Raw genomic sequence first — 20167 nt, 5'->3', positions numbered from 1 at the left:
AAAGTAATAGAAAAATATGGCTGTGACGTGTCATGACCTAACTTTTTATTTTTTTAAAAAAAATACATAACAAAATAAATAAATAATAATTTGAGAAATGATTTCAGACAACACAAATTGAAAATTTGAGAACTAATAAGCATTAAATTATAAATGTGGGTGTCAATTGGTCAAAAATTGAAATCATTAATAAGTTTGAGGACTTAATGAAACTTTGTATTAGTTTAATTAATAAAATCAAGAGCTTAATTGAAGAATTGATAAGCTTAGGGACTTAATTGAACTTTAATTTACTTTAATTAATGAAATCATGGGCTTAACTGAAGAAATATCAAAGTTTGGGGCTAAGTTGAGTCATTTTTGAAATAAATTAAAGTTCAAGGATCAAAGTGAATAGTCGGAGATACTATACTGAGTTTAATTGATTTTTCTAGGGGTAATTTTGAAAGAATCAAAAGTTGATGAGTCAACTACGAACTTAATTGAATACTTGATAAACCAATGACTGTTTTGTAAATGGTGCTAAATTTCAGGGGCCCAGTTGCAATTGATCCAGGGCAAAATTAAAAACAAGCGCAGGTTTTCCATGAATAAGGGTCCGATTGAAAAACGTCAGAGCTCCAGGGGGGCAACTGAAATTCGCCATATCCATTAAGGGGCGAAACGGCGCTGTTTCAAAGAACACTATTCATCTTCTTCATCTCATCAGACCAGGAAGAAAAACGGACGCCTCGCCCCCACGATGCGTCGCCGACCGTTACTCCTGCAATAAAATTCCTACAAGGTCGCCTCATTATCTGGAGGCGATCGCATGGCATTCTCTGGCTTTTATAAAAGCCAGAGAGAGGGCCACGAACATGGAGAGGAGAAAAAAAAAAGAACCAGAAGAGAGAGACGAAAGAGAAGGAACAAACACGAGAACAGGAGACCAGAACCAGAGGACAGAGAGAACAGAAAGGCAAAAAAAACTGAGGGGCGGACGAGAGGAGAAAACACAGAGAAGATACAGAGAGGGGAGAGAACACGAAAAAAACAGTAGAGGGAGAAGGGGACGAAGAGGAAAACAAGGAACATAAAAGAAAGATGACGGAGCAGAAGAAGAGAGGAGGGAATTCGAGAATCCCAGCAAGAAGTCCGCAGCATCTTTGTCCAGAACGTCCCCCAGGTAAGCGTTCTTTCTTCCCCCGCTCTCAATTCAATTCACTTGGCACTGTTACCTTGATTTTTAATTAACCATCTACTGTAACAAGCGTGCGGGAGCATTTCACGCACGCATGCTGACTATGGCCAGCAGGGTCACTTGCTTGAACTAGTGACTGGATTGGACAGCTGGGTCGAACCCAGCCTGTACGGACCGGACCGGACCCGGCAAATACTAAGACCAGGCTGGGCCTCAGGCCCTTATGCCTTTCCCTCCTTATTTTATTTTATATCCCTTTATTTTGGTATAGAGCCAAACAAGCACCTTTTGATATTATAAAATTCCAGAAAAAATTAAATTTTTTTGTTGATTTATTTATGGCTTTCTCGCAATCTTTTTTTTTTTTTTTAGTTTTTGCGGTATATTCTATTTGTGACTTTTGTTGTGGAATGTGGATATGATAAGCAACACTTATTTCCTTTTTTTATCTAAAAAATATATATATAAAATAAAAAATATAGTTTCTTCTAGTCCAAATTTTACGGGTTTATTCATTGGCGTTAGAGTCAAGAATACCATATTTTTCGAGCTATACAATATTTACCAGCACTAGATTTTGAAAAATTCATAAATTAATATTCACTAATACCAAAGTCTGCAATATTACAGGAAGACCATGGGAATGGAAGAAAAACAAACTCTTAGCGATTTTAGACAAGACCACCAATACAGCATGCCTCAAGTAGGATATTATTAAGAGGTAATGTTTTCCATTTCATGTAACCAGTTCCGTACCATAAAATTTATGTTGGCCAGTTGGGGTTTCTAGCAACCATAATATCAGGTGATGATGACTCTTAAATGAGACATTTCTCATTTAACAACAAAATATCAAAAGCCTATCTTTTTGCGTTTGAATTTTTAAAAGTCATCATGATATCGGGTGCGGCATGATACTTGCATATTATTTTTGAAAATATGATTTGTAATGTGCATGAATTAACCCTTGGATTATTATGGCATGTCATGTTTTAAATGTTATTTGTGATATTACTAATGGCATATGTTTAATATTTTACGATAATAAACTTATCTTGCCATGTTATAATTTGGGTATATGCTAAACAAGCACATCGGTACGGGGGCTTCTTATATTTTACGATATATATTGTCTGTAACAGGAGGGATGATATTAATTGTCATCTTTATCTTTTTAGTTTTTACTGCGTGAATTGTTTATCATCATTAAAAAATATATTATTGGACTATAAATCTTTAACACCTAAGAATTAATTATTTTGATGATAATATTAAACTTTGAATAGGTTTAATTAATGATATCAAAAGCTTAATTGAAGAATTAATAAGTTTAGAGATTTAATTAAACTTTAAATTAGTTTAATGAATAAAATTAGAGGTTTAACTGGAGAAATATCAAAGTCTGGGATTGATTTATGTTATTGTAAGCAATTAAAGTTCAAGGACCAAAATGAAAAGGTGGGAGTACTACAGGGAGTCTGATTTTTGCAGGGGTAATTTCTAAAGAATTAAAAGTTGAAGATTCAATTAAGGTTTAAATTGGAAGTCAAGGACTGTTTTGTAAACTTCTCCGAAAGGCAGGGGTCTAATTATTCAGGGGTCCGCTTAAAAAATGTTGAAACTTCGTGGATCAAATTGAAAAACGGCCGCTCCAGCCAAGAAACGGCGTCGTTTTCATTTCCTTTCTTCGTCTTCTTCCTCTGGAAACAGAGGAGCCCCCCTGCTAAGGAAATATCGACTGCCGCCCAGACAGGCAACTCAAAGACACATTGCAATTCCCACGACTTCCATCACCAGTTTCTCAGTTCGTTGCCGTTTCCTTCGCCGCCATAACCAGCATTGGCAGTACTGTTGGTGTCCCAATCCAACCAAAACACGGACTCTCAAGTTCTATTTCCACATGAAGATCAGTGTCCAGGGGAAGATAAGGATCAGTTTTGCGCAAGAAAAGCCTATAAAAGGCAGAGGACGCAACGAATCAAGAGGAGGAAGAGAGAACAAAAAAAAAACAGAGGAAGAAGAAATCGAAATAGAAAAGAGACTGAGAGAAGTGACTAGAGGAGCAGGAACGGAGAGAACAAAAGGAAGCCAAAGACAGAGGCTTCACCCGCGACAAGCGCCTGCCGATTCTTCGTCCAAGACGTCTGCAAAAAAACCTAGGTAAGCACTCCTCTCCTTGCAAATTTAATTCACTCTTCGGTGTGGCAAGCGTGCGTGAAGCTCACGCACGCTTGCAGAGACAGAATCAACAGGTTACTGGCCTTAACCAGTAACCGGGCTTGGGCCTTTATGTTGTAATGCACCATTACTATCCAACAACCCTTTCAGTTATGCTACCTTTACAGGATCAATCCAGTTGTTTTCTTTGTCGGTAATTGGCTTTTTTTTTTTTCTTTCTTTAAAAAGAAAAAAAAAAGTATTCTGAAGCCAAATGCTCTTCTAGTCTATCACTCTCTCTCTCTCCTTGTTTTGCAGGCTGGCTGAATCTGGCCCAGCCTAGCAAAACAAGAGGGGGCTGAGTTTGGACCTCAAGCCTAATCGGTTCAAATAGCTATTTGCTAAGGGTGTGTTTAGTAAAAGATATTCTTGTATCTTTTCCATGTATTATATTTCTTTTTTTATTTTAATATCTGGTCAAATGAATCTTTTTTTTTATATATATAAAAAATTTACAGAAATATTTGGAGATTTTCGTTGATTTATTTATGGCCCCTCACATTTCATTTTATTATTTTTCTTTGCATTGTGTACTTTTCTGCTATGTGTTTAACTTATGGACCATTATTATTAAAAGGAAATCCACTAGACAATGTTTTTTTATTTTTAATCTAAAAAGAGCAAATAACAAAAAAAGGTTAAACAAAAGAAATTGGCCTAGAAAAATTGTTTTTTCTTCATTAACAATTCAAGATTTTACGAACCAACTAACGAACGTCATATTCAGGAATAACTCATATTTTTTGGGTTTGTGTAATATTTATTAATACCAAGTTAAAAATATTCGTAGAATTGTTCACTGACGTCAAAGTCAGGAACATGATAACAAGAATAATAAAAAAAAAGAATAAATTCTTAGCAATTTTAGACAACCAACAATACAGTCTGTCTCAGGTAGGACGCTTATAAGGTAATAGCATTTTTGCTTTCTCGTAACTAGTCCCGTACCATAAAATCTTAAATGACCAGTTATGGTTCTTAGTGAATTAATACTAGGTGAAGACTCCTTAAACCAAACATTTACCTTCAAAGAACAAGATGTCAGATATTTGTTTTTTTTTTTTTTTTTCATTCAATGAATTTTAATTGATTGCCGCGATATTCGAGTGTGACAATTCTTATCAACAAAATCTGATTAGGCAATGAAAAACATTGTAGGCATAGAATCATTTGCATTGTTCATTGTAACAATGCAATAACATCTTTTTTCTTTTTCTAAAATATCAAATACCCGAATGTTGGAGGTATTTAGGTTTTTTCACAAGACCCATGAGTCATTAAAGGATTGATCAGGAGCATATATATTTTTATTATTTGAGTATAGTAAAACAACTAAAATGTCATTAGACGTATAATTTGTTTTTTTGCCCTCGATGGACTTTTTTGATTTGTAGTGAGATTAGCATCTGCTTAAAAGTTAGGCCCATGCTTCATTTCACTTGACCTAGTTTTCTTATTAAATTTCCATACGGTAGTAGTTTCAAAAAAATAAAGGTAAGACAAAGAGAGCTTCATTTCACTTGACCTAGTTTTCTTATTAAATTTCCGTACGGTGGTAGTTTTTTAAAAATAAAGGTAAGACAAAGAGCATATCACCAACAAAAACTAAATTATCATTTGAAGAATTGGCATGCAAGATAGCCTCCCTTCATATAAATCCTTAGATTTTGCCAAATCTCTATGATCTCTTACAAGAAAAAATGGAACACTTAATTTCACTTATTGGAAAGGTAATTTATAATATTTTACAATTTTATTCCTAAGAAAATAATCAACTTCGTTTCATTTTATTTATTGTCAAGATTGATGGTTTTTGAAATCATGCCTTTATTTTTTTAGTCACATTATCTTCATTATTTTTGGCACAATTACTTTTATTATTTTATTTTCTTAACTATTAAGATTTTTTAGATGTTGATTATTTTGAAAAGAGTTCAACATGCAATCCAATAAAAACAAGCATAATTTTTTATCTAACAATTATATTAGACTGAAATTTGGTGAGATTAAGGAAGATTGAAGTTGTGAAGAGCTCAAGAGGTAGTGAAACTAATATAATCACAAAAGCTAGATAATTAAGAGCAAAAAATGGTAGCAATGTCAAATAGCTTGGAACATCTAGTTTCGCTAGTAGGAGGCACATAAAAGGGATCACGAAGAGTAGAAGAACATGCTTAGAGAGTTACCTAACCCCGAACCTATCTATGAAGATCCACCCAGACAACCACTTTCTATGTGGAGGGTGTTGGTAAAGATGAGGTTAATCAGGATCATGGGGGTTTGGTAGATGATGGCAAACCACCACATTACAAGAGATAACAAATGAACAAGTTATAGATAAAAGTAAAAACCCTTACCATCAATTGATATATGGACATAAAAAAGTTCTTTGATTGGATCATCAAATGTGACAGGGTTAGGAAATATGTCAGTATTATAGAAAAGAAGATGACAAAACTTGTCTTGTTTAAGCTAAAGAGAGGGAAGACAACCTATTATGTCATAGATATATATGAGGTAGATGATTCACAAAAAAGATTTATTCCTTATGATTACAAATAATATTTATTTCAACGATATCAAGGTTGATCGTAAAGAAGTAAATCCGTCAACAAATATAACACCAAGTTTCAAAGGCTAGTGTAACATAATTGACTTTAGGAGATGAAGAATTAGTAGGTGGTGAGATTTTCAAGTGGGGTAAAGTTAGCAATCCAAGGAAGGATAGGAGTACATTTGCTATTTATACTGATTGAGGCAAGCAATATAACATTAAAGGATGAGATACTAATGAAAAAAAAGGCTACCAATAGTGAAAGATTCAATTCTTTTAGGATGTTGTAGAGCGAAGTGAGTAAATTTAGTGTTAGTAACAAGGAAAAAAACAGTTTAAATTTCGTAGCAATCTCTTATAAAATAAGATGTTGGTAAAGCTAACAAAACTCTAAATAAACAACTTGAAGTTGCTAAACATATTGAAAAACCAAAACATAAAGTAAGGATGAGATTTAAGTAACATATTAAAGTTAGTGAGTAGATTGAGATTAAACCAATGGATAAAAAGTTTTAACAATTTGTTGAAATTGATGTTAAGAGGGTTTATGTGTGGATGTGTCATCCAAATCAAATATATTCTCAAGAGGTTGGGTCAATCTCATAAAATTACCAATGTAACTATTGATCAAGATATTGTTGTTAGGAATGCCGATATACATCAATTAAAGTTGTCAACATTTTAAAAGATGTTTTAATATTACATTGATATTTTGGTTTTTAAAAAGTTTTGCGTAAATTAAAAACAATTATATAAAAATATATTTGCTAAAATAGAATTTAAGATATTAGGAGTGAGCTATCTCACGCATAAATTGGTAAGAACACCATATTAAAAGTATCTATTTTTTGGGATGAAGGAGTTAATTTTTTTTTTCCAATTAAATCAAGAACGAGGGGGACTAACATGGGGACATCGCCTTCATTATTCTTGGCAAAACTATTTTTATTACATTACTTCCTTAATTATCAAGAATTTCTAGGTTTTGAGGAGCTTCGAACAAGTCCAACATGTAATTTAATACAAATAAATATAATTTTTGATTTAATTGTTGTATCAAACTTAAATTTAAACAGATTATTCTAAATGCCTAACTATATAGGGGCAATTAGCTTACAACTATTTTTGTTTTCAGGTCCGAATTCCAAATTAGTTTCATAAACTATTCTTTCATAATTTTATTTATTTCCCTTGTGCTTTTTAATTCTTTTTTCTATGTAGTTTTTAAATTTAAATTTAATCAAGATTTTATTAATTTCTTTTTTTTTGTATTTAAACAAACTAGAACAGAACTGATGGTACGAAGGCCTTTAAGAATACATCAAAGTTTTGTTTGTAATTTTCTCTACAATAAAGGGAATTAATCTTAATGCTTGAAAACTATAGTTTTTTTCTCTGATGTAAAGAACTTTAGGAATCGATAAACTCTATCACCGCTAAATGTGGTGTCTGAGAGTCGTGTAAAAACTGTACGTCACACTATAAAACAAGGTTTTTTTTAATTTTTTGCCCCCTAAAGATTCTTAAAGGTCCGAAATTACGTCGTTATCTCTTGCAACATGTAAAGTTTCAGCCTGGCTTTGGAAAAGGCACCACTGCAGCATCCAATCGGGAGGAAAGTATGGCCGGAGATCTTGACCATTGGTTTCTTAGGACTAAAGGGACCCCTCTCATATGTGTCCTCTAGCAAGGAAAGATCTCCATTAACAAAAGATAGGGCTTTATATTGTTACTTCAATATCGCGACTAGTCACCAATGAAACTCACCTGGTTCTCTATGGAACGCACATGGTTCGACATGGTGTCCAGGACAAGCCTACAGTGTCTAGTTCATGAGATTTATGATATGCATGTCAGGTTGAATCATCTTTTTCAATCCTCAGCATGATCTAATAAACCAAGAATACAGATCTGCAAGAGGTACATGTATTTATTGCTCTTTGCATGGAAATATCCCAGCATCTTCCTTCTTCTGTTGGGAAATGTCTCAGTTTCTTCTTGCTGCGAGGGACTTTATGCAGCACAGAGATTCATAATTGGGGCTTCACTGAAAAAGTCGGGTCATTTCCCGGGTCATTTCAAAGAATCTTCAACAGTTAAAGGCGGCACAGCGAGTCCAGGGCCATGTTTGGGGTCAATCAGATATATATCCCTCATGAGAGCATACACCAGCTAAAAGTATGGGAGGACAAGACAAACTGATTTTACGAAATAGGAGAAAAGGCAAGTTTATTATATTGTCAGAATCTATTTTATGTGGCAATGACACATCAATAAGCTTTATGATGGCCTACTAATTGCATAATTTAGTTCCATTTGTAGATGGTCCTCTTTTTTAGTGCTCTTTGGAGATAAAGTTCAGCTTCCACAACACATTTGAATTTAATCAAATTGTCTTTATAAATGAGTTTGATTGCAATGTCTTATCAGCTATTGGTGATGAAAATGTAGAATCTTACGAGTCGGTTGTCTAGGCCTATACTTCCCGAATTGGTTACAGGTACCTGAGAAATCTGCTCAGCGATACTCATCAAGATCCCTTTGGATTTTATTCTTTTCTTGTTCTATCTTTGTAATCTACAAACTACCAAGTATAACATGCTGATAAGGCTGGGAACAGATTACTTCAGTGGACATGCTGTTCTCTAATTGTAACATCTGAATTCTGTTTTGAATGATAAATTCTGAAAATCCTGGAAACTATCCTAGCTTGCAAACGAGTCCTCTGTTTTATCTAAAGATGGAAAGCTTTTAGTTATTCTAGCTCTAGATAAGTAATCAAGCAGGGGTACTGACATGTTTGGAAAACACAAGGCAAAAAGACTGCAATCATCTTATACTTGTGTTGGAAAATCCCATTTCCAAGTGATTGCTTCATCCTAAATTTGTTAACAGAAGATTCGGGGGACGGCAACTGCATATTCCATACATTATTAGCAAACACTCACAGTAATATGTTATTCCACTATAATTGCCGGGAAATTCCACATCCACAAAATAGAAATCGGCAAGAAGAAATCCCTCCTTACGTAAGCTTCCAATTACTGATAAGCTCTGAATCCCCCCAACACCCCCCCCCCCGGCACACACACAAAAGGAGAGAAAAGAAATAACAATCTCATGATATCAAAGCAATTGGATTAATAAAGATCTCACATTGAAGTAGATAATGCATAGCTCTGATGAGCAGACGCAACTTATTTTAAAAAAGTGAAGTTAACAACTCCCTCACTTGAAAACCTCTTTGAAATAAAAGAGATTTGAAAATGTCTCTTAAAAAAGACTTCACTGCAATTTCCTCCCTTTTCTACTCCTTTACTGTCTACAGGCATCTCCCTCCATATCCTGCATTTCTAAACAATGCCTGTTTTATGTCTTCAGAACTTATTAGTGCTCTCTGCTCCAATTCCTGTTATCATCACAAGAAAGAATACAAATTAGCAACTTCTTAATCTTACACAAGAAGAATTAACCCATATAGCAACGAATTGAATTTGTACCTCTGAGCAAGAAGCTTGCATTGTAAAGTCATTGAAACAACTAATCACACACTGCTGAATCTCAAGGCCTAATGTTTCTAATGTTGTTACTGATGATAGCAATAACCCTGGCTTTGTTGCACAGCAAATATCAATCCTTGTATCCTCGTTTCTTCTTTCCACTTCAAACTGCAAGGCAAATATTGAAAGAAATGTCTGTTCAGCGATGCTCAGCCTTTTATTGGGAGTCTTATACATGGATTAGTGCAGGCCTCAGAGTGCATACCTTTGGTGAATTTCTCACAACAATTTCATTAGGTTTTGTGTCCTTGAAAATGCTAATCATCTTCAACTCCTCCGAACCCACTTCAATCTCTTGTTGCAAGTTGTTGATTCTCTCCAATAGTTCCTTCATATAATCTATTGTGTCTCCAAGTATTGATGTTCTGTCCATCTATTGACAAATTGCATTGAAACAACCAAATTAGCCTTTAAATGAAGATGAATTTTTCACACAGTCACTAATTGAATCAATCTTTACCTTGCTGATTTTAGGAACAATTGATCTTAGCATTGAAAGCCGGTCATTTAACCTCTTTCTTCGCCTTCTCTCGGCCATTAGGTTCTTTGATGGTTGCCCCTCCATCTTCTTGCCTCTAATCTTTCTTTCTGGACAGATACCAGCATTGAAAGCCGACACCTCCGGGGACTGAATGGGCTCAACTTTGCAAGTACCCTGCATCTGCAAATTCTGTTGATCATTAGCAAGCAGACCCAGCTCCTCATCTTCCATCATGGACATTGGAGTATCGTCTTGAACAGGAAATGGTGGTGTGTCAAGCGTGTTATAGGAAGAATCGGTGAATTGCGGGGCCGAAGAGAACTCATCTGTGAACTGTGGTGCTGAGAACTCATCACCAAATGGGCAGAAGACTTCATTAAAGTAGTAGTTGTTGAAGTCTTGTTTAAGAGGAGATGAAATTAATCCTTCAGGACAGAAAGAAGTTTGTGGGAGTGTAGCTGGGATTTCTTCAAAGCAACCATGGTTAAAACTACCAGAGAAAAGCTCATTCATTTCTGCTGGATAATTTGGAGTGGGTTGCCAAGATTCCCTACTTAGAGCTATTAACTCCTCTAAGAAATCATGTCCATTAATTTCCATTGCTCTAACAACAATAATTCTCCCTCTCTCTCTCTCTCTCTCTCTCTCTCTCTCTATCTTGGGAAATGATAAATACCTTGATAATGTGAAGCTGGATCAAGTTGGAGTGTGTGTGTGTATATATACAAGTAAATGTTTTATACAAGATTAAAATATGGATTATGGCATGTACTATCTTGTATTTATTAGCACTAAGAGCCTAGATTAAAATGGAATCTGCTTTTTCCTTCTCTCTCACTCTATAGGGGTGATTTTATGTCTTTTTCACCGAAATCTCAAATCAAACAAACTAAATATTAAATTTTTGTTGTCCTGAAAGCTTTGACCCGCCATGTCCGTCTGAACCGAAAAGGATGGAGTTAACGTCACAAACCAGCTGACAGGTTCTTTGAATGTTTGAGCTTATGTAATACTATTAATTGGACATGAATACAACAGAAACCCTTGTCGCTCCCTCCCTCTCCCTCTCCCTCTCCCACCCTCCCTCCCACTGAAAAAATTGCTAAGCTGGGTCCCATCCCCTGTGCCTCAGGCTCTAGAATTTTGGGTTAGCTCACAATTTCAATGGGGGTAGGCTGGCAGGCCCCCTTTTCTTCTGCTTCTTTCCTTTTCCACTGTTCCTTGGATGTTTTGCGTCTAATAAATTATTCAATTTATGAAATCTGAAGTAGTTTTTTATTAGGAAGACGATGGCTTGTATACCGAAATCATTCTTATAACACCTATGAGCTAAATTTACTACGAGGCAGGCCATGAGGAGTATTGAAAACATATTCGTGTTACTTGATCAGAATTCATACCCTGAATAAAATATTGCAACTTAGCATTACTTAAAAGGCCCCTTTTTGGCTGATGTATATGACCTTAGCGAATACAAGAATATGCAGACATTATTATTAGTAATAACATTTTCAAAGGTTGTTTTGGCATTATCGATCTGCTCAACGAGCACTGGCATTCCCCGTTAGGGCCATTTGTGCATGCAGCTGGGTTCTTCACTCTTGTCCATAATCAATAGAGGTCTCGTGCCCCTATCCTAGCTACTTGATTTTCCAAGATGACAAAAATGCTTCTCATCATTGTTATTTACTATTGTTCCTGTTGTTTGTATTCTCGTTTTTCCCGATGGTTAGTAAGTTAGAAAATGATCAATTAATTAGCTCTATGATTCGCTTCTGAAGGCAAATGGCCACTCATGTATGAGGCTAGAGCTAGAATTATCCAAAGTGAAGGTACAGGTTGACTTCTCGGTAATTATAATGATCAGGGATACTTCCATTTTCTTTGTTTGAAATGAAACAGATTATAGGTTTATTTGGAAGAAAATGAGTCTTTTTATGACTCTTACTCTTGTAAGCACGCATTGATCATTACCTACAATGTACAGTGATGAAGCCTCTGTTTCGGGCTTCAAAAGATTAATCTTTTCTGGCAGGTTGATAGGTTTGAAATCTAAATAACAAAGTCTGAGACTAGCCCGCTCGGGTCTTGAGTGAGTACGCATTAAAAAATACAAGTCTTTTACTGGTGCTGATGGATAAGCATAGCTAGGTATGATAATTGGAAATATTTGGGAACCAAATACTTGCAAAAACTTTTTTTTTTTTTTTTAATGATAATTCAAGATGCTTAAGAATAAGATTGATGTATTTGATAATTATTTAATCTTTTAGCACAAACAATTTGATCCATTTTCCTAGCTAAGGTGTTTGATGACTTGATATGAAAAGTCTATATCGTTGGAAGTTGATAGCAAGTAATGTATGGTAAGCCAAGGTGGCTGGTACCTGTAAAATGCTTATTTTAATGGATATAGGAGCTCTTCGATGCATAAACCAAAATCTTTGTAAAGAAAAAAAATGTAATGATATTTTAAAAAGATAGACTTTGAAAATATATATATTGAAAGTGTTAAGATTAATGAAGAGATTGTGAACCCTAAGTTTGAAGGATTCATAGTATATTTATAACTCATGAGTTTTGTTATTTTGTGGAGAGGAGAGTCTACATTCATCTTTGTGATATTTTGAGTTGTATTCTACTTAAAATAATATGTATTGAATCATTATAAAATATTAAGGGACCCCCGGTGGGGTTATGAAAAAAAATTATAAAGGGAGTGTTGGGCTTATGCAAGGTGCTTAAGGTGAAAAACGAGTCTAAACATGTTGTCTGAACCCAATCATATTGGGCTTGAGCGTGGTAGCTCGAGTTCACAAAGGAGTTGGCTGCACACCCAACACCAGTTAGGTAACATGCCTAGCAAGGCTTGGTATGACAGGCTCAGCATGTTGGGTGTATGCTCGGCATGGGCTCAAATTACCATGCCTGAGACCATGCACCGTGGTAGAAGTTGGTCTTGAGCATGGTAGCCCAAGCTTATAGGGATTTGTTTTTACCTTTCTAGGTTTTCTGGGTTTTTGTTTTTTGGGTTTATTAAATTTAGATCCATAATTTGTGGAGCATAACTCTCTAATACTTAAATTAATAATTATTTATAAAATAAATACACGAGGGAACAATATGGAATCAATGTAGCCATAAAAAAAATCACCCTTCTTTAATACTCTTCTTTTGAGGTTTATATACACATCTTCCTCCGCCTTCTTGCATGAGGATAAGGGTAAATAATGAAAAGATTTGGTGCTTTATTCTAAGAATAATCATGTAAGATAATTTTCATAATCTTGAAAGTTTACAATATTGCGTATAAAAATATGTGATTATTGGATAAGGTTTGGGCAAAACGTGCCTTAAAGTTGTTAAATAGGCCTTACTTTGGTGAGGTCCTCAAGCATCTAACAAAAAATGGTAGTCATGCAAGGACTTAGAATTTTGCAGTGGCTTAGAGTTCTTAGGCAGGATGATCTATAAATTCTTGGGCATAAAGATACTAAACCCAACTTTAAAGGACTCGTCTAAAATGGATCATTTAGAAGATCGTATTGATGGGCTAAACGCACTTTTTAGAAGGGGGTCTCATGCAGGATCTAACTTGAGGTCGAGCGAGGGTCTTCTTGGACCCATTTAGTAGAATCCTCAACCCCAAGTTTCTGTGTAAAGATATAGGGCTTATTTGAGCCCAGCATCACACTCATGAGTTTAAAGTTGTTAAGCTTAAGCATGCTAGTTGCCTCTCCAAGTATTTTATGATTGAAATGACTTAAAGACTTAAGTACTGATGTTTGGTTCCTAGTTCATAGGTCTTGTTTCTTTATTTTCCAATATATAGATACGACTCAACACATGAAAAAATCAAAGAGACATAACAAAAGCACGTGAATAGAAGGCTAAAGCCTAACTCATTTTAGAATTTAAAATTATATAAGAAGAAAATGCCACGTGTTTGGTTCATTATGTTTGGGTGAAAAGACACATAGCCCCTTGTTAATGAGGGTTAAGCCAATATAAGTCCTAAAACAATTTTCTTTCAACACTTTTATAGGTATCAATTTTTTTTTTTTGTTTAAGTTTCAAGATATGGATTATGCAATCACACTACTAAAAATACACCATAAAAAATTATCTAATTCTAACCGAAGTTGAAACTTGGGACGTGTTTGATTAGCGAAGACTATATTTAAAGCATTAGTATTCATTTATCATGCTAGTAATACGTCTGAGCATTCATAATAAGGTTAAAAACTTTTTGTCATTTCTTTGATATCTTATAGTGTATAAGAAATTGTTGATCTTAGTAGACCAACATGTGGATTCATGGATTTCATAAGCAAAGAAGCCTAGGAACATCTAAATCCAAGCAAGGAGCTTAAGAACATCTAGATCTAGGCCTGGAATGGCTGAAACAAAGGTTAATAGGCTTTTTAAATGAGAGCATGAAGCGATTGTGAAATAGATAAGGGGACCTCAAAGACTAGGAACTAAAACTTTGTTATAAGTAGGTAGTCAGAGAATATACTAGAGGAGACTACAAGCCAGTACTCTATTAGAGAAGGGTATGCAACTTAAGTCCTCTTATTACAGTGATGATTTATAGACAAACCAAGAGTGCCTTCAAATAAGGGTAAGAGATAACAAGTTTTTTTGCGTGTGTTTAAGTTTTGGTATAGGTTTTTCCTTTATAGCTTCATATGCAGATTATTCCTTAAGTATTACATCTGTATAAGCTAACTACACCCAAATAGATGGGCCACACTAGTTGTATTTGAGAAACTTATAAGGCATAAAAGAGATAAACTATCTTGGAATGTGTTAAGGTGTTACCATTCCTTGTTAGGGTGTGTTGATGAGGTCAAGGTCTTCCTACATTGTAGACAACACACACGGGCACACATATAAAATAAAATAGATGAGTGTTTTTTCATAATTTCCACGTCTTATTCATCATCTCATATTTACAATTTCACGTCACTATTTATAGCTATTTTTTTTTTCCTTTTTAAGCCTGTGGAATTTTTATTGTTTTGCACTTTGGTCATTCAAATTAATTTCTTTTTCATTTCACCCTTTAAAGTTATGTTGGCATGGTTTAATGTATTGGGATCTATTTTGATTTGTTTTCTCCTGCTTATTCGATATATCATATAATATTTCAAAGTCAACTAAATATATATTTTACAAAATAAAATTCAATTTTATAGGTAAAAAAAATTTGAAAGAACAAAGAACCAAAATTAACACCAATAAAAAAACATGACTATTTTTTAGTTTAAATGTTCATATGTGTGAATATCATTGTAGTTTTAAATTATACATATCAGATTCCTGTTGTATGAGGTTTTTTCATTTTGATCCAAAATTTTATTTTTATCACGTTTCAAGTCCTATATGTGCAGGGATGAAAATAAGAGACCACACATATTCCAATCACACAATAAAAAAAAATACTTATGTTGGTGTCAATGAGTTTGTCTTGGATAGTGAGTTCAATTGAGGTGATTCTAAGTAAAAATAGATTGGGACTTATGAATTTTATTTTGATTTGGTTTAATTTTGAATTTTTAAATTGATTAGAGGGTGTTAATTATTGAAAATGTTATTATTAGAGTTTCTAGGAAGTTTTAGAGGTATTTGTTTGTGAAAGCATAAAAAATAAGCTTTTGAGATCCAAAAACACACACTCTAGTTATTTGGTCATTGAAGGTAATCGGAAACTATGCTAGAAGATAACACGTTATTTTTTTAGATGAATGACGTGTCGTATATTATATTAAAAAATTGAGTGAATGATATCGTCTCTTTTTTTCTTGAAAAGAAATACAAATGAAAGGTCGTTTATCGTATAAAAAAATAATATTGTTGTTAATGTAGCTTGAACCCGTGACCTTTGGCTAATTAAGACACGTGTTTGGGGAAAAATGTCATAAAATGATTAACAAAATATATCAACCTAGTTTATTGTTTATATGAATATTTAAATCAACTCCACACCATCTATGTAGTATGACATTTCATAATACATGATAAAACCAAAACATAAACTGAATTTCTTGGATATAAACATGTTTGAAAAGTGTATTTGAGCTTGCTTTTCTATTGCTAGGCAAGGCTTCATGTTTGTCAACTCAATGTCAGGTAAATTAAACACATGGGTTTACTCAATTTATTAAAGGTGTTTGAGATTGTGATGTAAATTATTTTTTTAAAATAGTTTTTGATTTGAAAGTATATTAAAATAATTTTTTTTTATTTTTAACATTAGCATATTAAAATTATCTGATATACTAAAAAATTATTTAAATATTTTTTTTAATAAAAAATATTTTAAAAAATCATCCAAAAAAATAGAAGTTGTGCTAGGGATGGGGGAGCTGGGGTAGAGGTAAAGACTAAAGCACCTTCGCATGATGAAAACAAAAAATTATGATCAAGGCTGGGATAATTAGGACTTGGGAGAATTTAATATATTTATTTATTAGCAGCCTAGTGGTCATTCGATGTATCAAATGATTAAACGTGGAAGATGAGTATTGATAACTTCATTTATAAAGAAAAGTTACATTGAAAACTTAGCCATACTCATGAAAAGGCAATTTCCTCTCTTCCGAATAGATTCTGCTTTTGGAGCAGTTTTCAGACGGAGTCACTTGTTCGTGTGGAATTTCGACATGGTCAATGGCTCAAATCAGGAAGAAGAGAATCGATCAGAAGAGTTCAAACTTCGAGGACAACATTGCATTATTGGGCCTCGAGAATGTGAACGAGAGTTGTGCCTTTCACAAGGGGCTAATGGATACCCTCCACGCGTCCTCTGTACGGAAATACCAGCCATAGATGTCGGGTCGGTTTGTCAATCAAACCAAAACAAACGGCGTGCAAGCGCAAAACCGGAAAATGAGAGTTAATAACCTCAGGCTCGGGATTAGATGGCTGATTGAGAGTTTCGACAGAGATTTTTCTCGGAGTACTTTTATAAAAAAATTATTTTTAGTATTATCTCATTAAAATATCAAAACACACAAAAAATAATAATTTAAAACTAAAAAAAATAACTTACGGGAGTGTTACACACCATCTAAATCTCAGATTCCTTTGAATCCTCCCAAGGAAAAAAAAACATATTTCACAGGTCATCGGTCTGTATATTATAGCAAAATGAAAATTGCACAGCAATTGACACAAAGAATTCGTGTCCGATATATACTGCCTTCAATTAATTCGTCGGGCCTTGGAACTCTCAACAATCTGCACATTTCGACAGTTTTATCGAGGAGCAAATGTTCCCTTGTCTTTGTTTCAATGTAAGGAAAGAAAACGAGAAATAACAGGGGTTGTTTTGTCTTTTACTCTTACATGGCCTGCAGGAATCAATACGGCACCGCAGATGTCACGTACCTCATCGGAACTGTACATGGAACATGGCGAAACAAGCATGACCATTGCCTTATTGTTACATACAGTAGTGTTTATACACACACACTCTTACGTAAATTAGATATCATAATTAAGTAAATGACGATTAAAGCTCTTCAGATTGCTTTTCAGAAATACCAATTAGAGTATGTTTGACAGTGTAGTAAAGGTTGCTTTTTAAATAATTTTTCGTGCCGAAATGCATGTCAATGATTTTTTTTTATTTTTTAAAAATTATTTTTGACATCAGCACATCAAAACGATTCAAAAAGTAGAAACCACATTAAATTTAGCAAAATAAAATAAAATTTAAATTTATTAGGAATATAATTTGCACCGTGTTTTCAAACTTACTTTTAATGCTTGTCAAGATTTGAAGCTTTATTTTTTTTTTCCCTTTTTTCCCCAACAAGAAACTCAATGGGTCAGAGGCTGCATAATAGAGGGTGGTGGCGGGTGCCCTCCCAATCCCAAATCCTCACCCATTACCCCTTTCGGAATTTGAATCTAAGTTCCATTTGAATTAAATACCAAATTTTAGCATAATATTAATTAAAATAGTGAATTTCAGCGGTAATTTTATATCATAATATTAATTTCTTTACCACTTTTTGTAATTGATTTCTTTATAATTTAATATTGGGTTGGTTGAAAATTAAATTTTATAATTTTTTTTATTTATTTTCTATGGATTTATTTCGATCTCATGACTTAAGTAACGGGTTTAGCAGGTTAACTTTGTTTGAATATTTTTTTAATTGGGCTTCATATTTTTTTTCAATTTGCTTTTTATAGGTTATTCTAATTCTATGACTTGAATTGCAAGTTTGGCAAGCGTACCTAGGTTAACTCATTTTATTTTTTTGGATAATTTTTTAATTGAATATTTTTTTTTTTCAATCTTAGCCTCCAACACTTCAATCTTACTTATTTTTATTTTTTTAATTTTATCATTCAATATTAGGTTATTTAGAAATTGAGCTTCATATTTTTTCTCATTTGTTTTTGAATTATTATAATCTCATGACTCATATGGTAGGTTTAACAAGTTAGTCTGAGCTGACTTAGTTTTTTTTTTTTTTTATCAATTTTTTGTATTTCATCTTTTAATATTAGGTTAGTTGAAAACTGGACTTTGTATTTTTTTTATATTTTTTTATGAGGTTATCTTAATCTCATAACCTAGGTCACGGGTTTGATAGGTTAATTAAGGTTGACTAAGATTGTTTTTTTTTTTTTAATTTAATATTTTTTTTAATTTTATCCTTTAATATTGGGTTGATTATGAATTAAACTTTATAATTCATTTTGATTTACTTTTTATAGGATTATTAATGCCTTATAATCTTGGGTCGCATATTTGACAAGTTAACTCGAGTTAATCTAATATATCATCGTCTTAATATTTTAAAAAGATATTATCCAATATGTCACCATCAATATTTAAAAAAGATATAATCCAATATGCATTATATTATAAGTTTATGATTAATTTTTTTATTTATTAGAAAACAAGTTAGTAACACTTAAATATTTTTTTACATTAAACAAATTTATCTTATCCACAATATATTGTGGGCTAATAATCTAATAAATTTTAAATTTCACGGACAAGGGAGTACCAAGGCTATAATAAATTCATGCCCAAACTGTATTTGAAGGACTATGTTTGTTTTTGTGGCAACTTCTGTGTTTCGAACAGACCACACAAATCAAGTGTTTGGTTACCATTTCAATCATAATTTTAGAGTGTGGAACCTTGTGAAATTGGAGGTCCAACCACGATTTCATGTGAAGTAGAAGATTTTTGCTTTTGTTGATTTCCAACCACAGTTATTCATCTCTCTTCACTGATAATTTTTGTTAAAAAAGAAAAAAAAACCGTTATTACAATGAATGACCAAAATACTCCAATCTTCCTCCCAAACATCCTCATCTTCTGTAACCTTAAAGGATATATGGTGATATTTTCCTTGTTGCTTTGCTTCTCTAGTTAATTTATAAGATTGAAATCTAGAGGTCACATCTCTATTTGTTCTCTCTAAAAAGAAACCATTACCCAAAAAAATGAGTGAGCAAACTTTTAAAGGGTACAAATTACCTTCATCTTCTTTCAAAAACCATAATATCCTTTCGTCATATATGCTTGGTTTTTCTCTTTTTCTAATCTGTTTTCACAAGCCACTGCAATTTACATTAATAGATCTTGGTAAGCTAACCTTGATAATTTATTACACTCATCACTCTCTGCATTTCAGATGTTATATTAAATCATCACCTTTATCTTTGTTATGTTTAAACTTTTGATTTTGTGTCATCACATGGATGAAAGTTATTCCTTGTTGATTACTGTGGTACAACAAAAAGAAGAACAACCTAGATAGTGAATATAAATAATAGACGAGCGATTGCTAGTTGGGTAATCAAATTTTTTTTCTTATAAAACCCTTAATTAAAACCTATATTTTGAATAGAATCAATTGTGTGATGTTGTTAATTGCATAAATCACATATGTTTTCAAGCTTTTTATTTTATCCTAGACTTCATTCTCTTACAATTATATTTTTAGGTTTTAAACAATCTTCAATTCAAACTATATGTTTGATGAAATGTATTGGAACTTGCTAATTATTCTATCTTTGATCACCATTATGATCAACCTCATGTTATTGTCTTCTTTCATGTTTGAATGATAAGTTATCTAAGTGAATGTTGTTCAAAGAAAATAAGGCAGTTTCCTTTTCATATTTATCTTATTATA

The 20167-nt window shown here is 33.3% G+C and overlaps 1 protein-coding gene and 1 long non-coding RNA gene across 2 annotated transcripts; one reads left to right on the top strand and one right to left on the bottom strand.

Annotated features, from left to right (window-relative positions):
* The first annotated feature begins 542 nt into the window (after nucleotides 1–542).
* Nucleotides 543–2192, top strand: LOC118031305 (uncharacterized). The gene is made up of 2 exons (XR_004684508.1): nucleotides 543–1165; nucleotides 1811–2192. It is a non-coding gene; the product is annotated as an uncharacterized lncRNA (long non-coding RNA).
* Nucleotides 2193–9072: 6880 nt separating this feature from the next.
* Nucleotides 9073–10698, bottom strand: LOC118031304 (transcription factor bHLH93). Its single transcript, XM_035035669.2, has 4 exons — nucleotides 9972–10698; nucleotides 9717–9884; nucleotides 9452–9619; nucleotides 9073–9360 (listed from the first exon to the last, which is right to left on the bottom strand). The coding sequence occupies exons 1-4, from the start codon at nucleotides 10590–10592 to the stop codon at nucleotides 9274–9276; spliced, it is 1044 nt and encodes a 347-aa protein (XP_034891560.1). The 5' UTR covers nucleotides 10593–10698; the 3' UTR covers nucleotides 9073–9273.
* Between the last annotated feature and the right edge of the window lie 9469 nt (nucleotides 10699–20167).

Source organism: Populus alba, chromosome 11 (assembly GCF_005239225.2).
Source record: "Populus alba chromosome 11, ASM523922v2, whole genome shotgun sequence".
Lineage (NCBI taxonomy): Eukaryota > Viridiplantae > Streptophyta > Magnoliopsida > Malpighiales > Salicaceae > Populus > Populus alba.
Note: the sequence above shows the minus strand (reverse complement) of the source record. Positions and strands in the feature narration are given on the sequence as shown.

Bases quoted from the DNA above. Each gene is read 5' to 3' on its own strand.
- LOC118031304 (XM_035035669.2), bottom strand. From the start codon at position 10,592: ATGGAAATTAATGGACATGATTTCTTAGAGGAGTTAATAGCTCTAAGT. The intron at 9,885-9,971 runs GTAAAGATTGAT...ATTTGTCAATAG, and splicing joins TTGTTCCTAAAATCAGCAAG to ATGGACAGAACATCAATACT. The intron at 9,620-9,716 runs GTATGCACTCTG...TTTGCCTTGCAG, and splicing joins TTGTGAGAAATTCACCAAAG to TTTGAAGTGGAAAGAAGAAA.